Here is a 3,461-nt window from a genome sequence, read left to right on the forward strand (position 1 = left end):
CACACACACACACACACACACACACACACACACACACACACACACACACACACACACGCGCGCGCGCGCGCGCGCGCGTAATTTGATGCCACATCCGTCCAAATATGGATCACTAGAATCCATCCGTTTTTTTCTCCTATTCAGAATGGTTAAAAAAAATCTTTAAAAATTCACTAACATATTTTTAACTTACTAGAATAAATATTGAAACTTTATTTTGAAAAATAATAAAGTGTAGTATAATTTACAACTATTGGAAGATTCAAAGAATAATAACCCGATCATGTACAGTAAAGATTAAATTTAAATTTAATTAAGTTTAAGTTGAATTTTAAATTTAATGAAAATTTAAATTAAATGCTATATATAATCCAATAATTAAATTATATGAAAAAGGTAGCTTAGAAGATAATCAAACGATCGGTTAAGAATATTCTCATGTCTCCGGAGGTAGGAGTATTTGAGATTTTAAGTTATTGAGAATATGATGACATTATGCCGTTGCTCACGAATACGATCATAGTTAGTTTATCATCTAACTTTGACCGAAAATAGTGCTTCTTATATTAGGTGTGGAAAAAAGTTCGTGGCGTTTTTTGCCATCTAAAGGGAAAAACGCCACGAACTTTTTCCCACACTAATATTTGAATAACATTAATAAATTTCACAAAAAATGCACGTAATATAAAATTATTGTCTATATCATATTCCTATCCCAAACTTGTAAACTTTTTATTTAAAATCTTTTTTTCTGAAATGAGAGAAAAATACCTATAAAATAATTTGGAAATTAAAATCGTCTATCTTAAATACATTCTTACAAAGAATATCAAGAATTAAACATTAGATACCTGTGATAGTTCCCGGCTTCTGAATAAGAAGTATAGGTATCTTTGCCATAATGTCCTCAGTATAATATTGATCGTTAGATACACCAGGTACAAGACATTCACTTCTGAGTTTATTAATAATGTTTGTAGGCATACAAGAACTGCTTACAATACGACGTATTTCTGTATCCCAAATAGGAGAATAGTTAGAATTAGTTACTAATCGATCAACTAGAATCGATCGAGAAAATGTTTCTGTTATTTCAGTATTACATTTTGTTCTTTTCTCAGGTAAATAAAAGCGTGGATCTAAAATAGTTACTCCAATAATCATATTTGTTGGTAAATAATTTGGCGATCCCAAAGACATCAGTATTTGCCATAATTGTTCTTGCACCTTGAAAGCCTCCTTATTTTCTTTTTTTTATAGTAATTAATATACCATGTATTTTTACCAAGTTCTGTATTTAGATATTTAGAAATCGTAATATCTTCATTTATTTTGTCAATCACTTTTTTCTCTGTAGGTTGCACATTATCTATTGATATTTTACTCGTGACTATCATTTTACTCCTTAATGAGTTGTCATTATCTTTCAGAATAGTGTCATCCATACAAAATTCTAATTTATTTAAGGATGGCAATTGTAATGCTTTTGTTAGTACATTTAGAGTTAATGCTCCACGAAGTCGAAATCTATTTAATGCATTTCTTAATATAATCATTGTACAACCTACATTATTTGTGTACAAACAATTCAAGTTATGGATAGTACTAGCTACATCTTGTTCAACATTATTCTGCTTAAATTCAAAACTTGATATAATTTCATTAAGAAAATCATCATAAAAAGCGGGATGTACCCAGATCCAAATAGTTCTGACATTTGTTTGACCATTTGATTTGTTTGGTTGCCAGAAAAAATCCACATTACCAACAGGAAATTGCGGATAACCATTTTTCTTATAAAACATTAAAGTACCTTCTCTATGGCCATTAATATATTTTTTCGCTGTGAAAGTTAACATCGATGTGTTACAATGTGTTTTCAAAGTTGTCTTTAATAATTTTTCTTCTCCTGTTATTTCAATACAAGTATAAAAAGAAATATCTTGTAGGAGACAATATTTTGTAGCGGCTCGATAATTGGCTCTGAAACATTTATCATTTGGATGACTAGCAATTCTGTATCCCCATTTGTCTATCATGTAAAAACGTTTTGCATGCCAGATATGCGTTTCTAACCACATTTTATCGCGTTGTCTGCGATTATATTCGGAAAGTAAATTGCGTGGTCTTCTACGATATTTCCGAGACAATCGTTTGTTTGTGGATAAATCTTTGCCATTTCCTGATTTTGCCATTTGTGCTAAATGTGCCTCTCGCAATCTACGTGGCAATCTTTTGACATTATGAGACATGACACGTCTACGCATATATATTGGCAGCTTTTGAAATATTAATTTAGTCTGTTTAGGATTTTCTGTAAGTAAAAAAAAATTCAATCAGTAATATAACAATAACAAATTACATTCGTCTAGATAGAATAGAATCACAAACTATGACCGATATTCATAATCAGTTTTCTTATATTTAAGAACTGGTTGTTCCATCTTTAGATAAACTATGGCCAGTATTCAGTAGTCGGATCTTATATTTAAGACCATCTTAAGTATAATTTTAAGATGTCAATCAGATAAACCAATCAGAGAACCGTATTAGTGTCTAAAGACATTACTTAAAATGATCTTAAAATAAGAATGGATTATGAAACCGCCTTATGTGATAATTAATTTATTGGATGAACAAAAGAATAAAAGAAGAAGAAGGGGAGAGAAGGAACAGAAATCTTCCGTAATCGCTAGGTATAGATGTATATGCGAATAATTCCCCGTTTTCCTAATCATCGCGTAAAATCAATTTTTTTTTAACTTTGTTTTGTATGCAAACATAGAAACCAACGTGGAATCATGCTTTGCGTGGAATGTTGTAAACCCGTGAATCGTAAACGATTTCACATGAGTTTACAACATCATCTCACACATAGCTAGAGTAGTACAGAATTTTTTTAACATGTTTTTTGAGAATATTTCATTGCGCTTTATTAGTTTCAAAATATTAAGTTTATATTTCGTGTACTTTACTATAGCGAGAAATACTAAAAACTAATGCGCAAGCATGACAATATGACCAGTATTTCGCGACTGACAGGTTTTTTAACCTTAATAATTGTTAAAATTTAATGCTTAATATCTTGGTTCGTAGGGCAGAGTGATACTTTTCTTCAGAAAAATCAGATTCATTCGTTTTGGACAAAAACGCATTGATTGAGCAGAATTTTACTGATTATTAAGAAGACGTAAACTTAACAATTATCATTTGAATTAAAACATTCGAATTAAAGTATTTTAGCATACCTATTGAAGATGTCATCGCAGAAATTTCATGAGCTCGTGAAGAGACGAAATTCATAATAGACACCTCGTGTGGGAGTGACGGAAATTCTCCCAAGACCTCATTAAATTGTTTCTTCTTCATGGTATCTAAATTTGTAAATATATTATATATTATCACACGCACGCACGCACGCACGCACACACGCACACACACACACACACACACACACACAC

The 3,461-nt window shown here is 31.0% G+C and overlaps 1 protein-coding gene across 1 annotated transcript in view; it reads right to left on the reverse strand.

Annotated features, from left to right (window-relative positions):
- The window catches only part of LOC105617640 (uncharacterized protein C05D11.9), a 5,308-nt gene extending 1,939 nt beyond the window's left edge, over positions 1 to 3,369 (reverse strand). The window contains 3 exon segments of the mRNA XM_012199196.1: positions 852 to 1,256; positions 1,259 to 2,314; positions 3,249 to 3,369. Of these exon segments, the coding sequence (XP_012054586.1) occupies positions 852 to 1,256; positions 1,259 to 2,314; positions 3,249 to 3,369 (1,582 nt within the window).
- Between the last annotated feature and the right edge of the window lie 92 nt (positions 3,370 to 3,461).

Source organism: Atta cephalotes, assembly GCF_000143395.1.
Source record: "Atta cephalotes unplaced genomic scaffold scaffold00013, whole genome shotgun sequence".
NCBI lineage: Eukaryota > Metazoa > Arthropoda > Insecta > Hymenoptera > Formicidae > Atta > Atta cephalotes.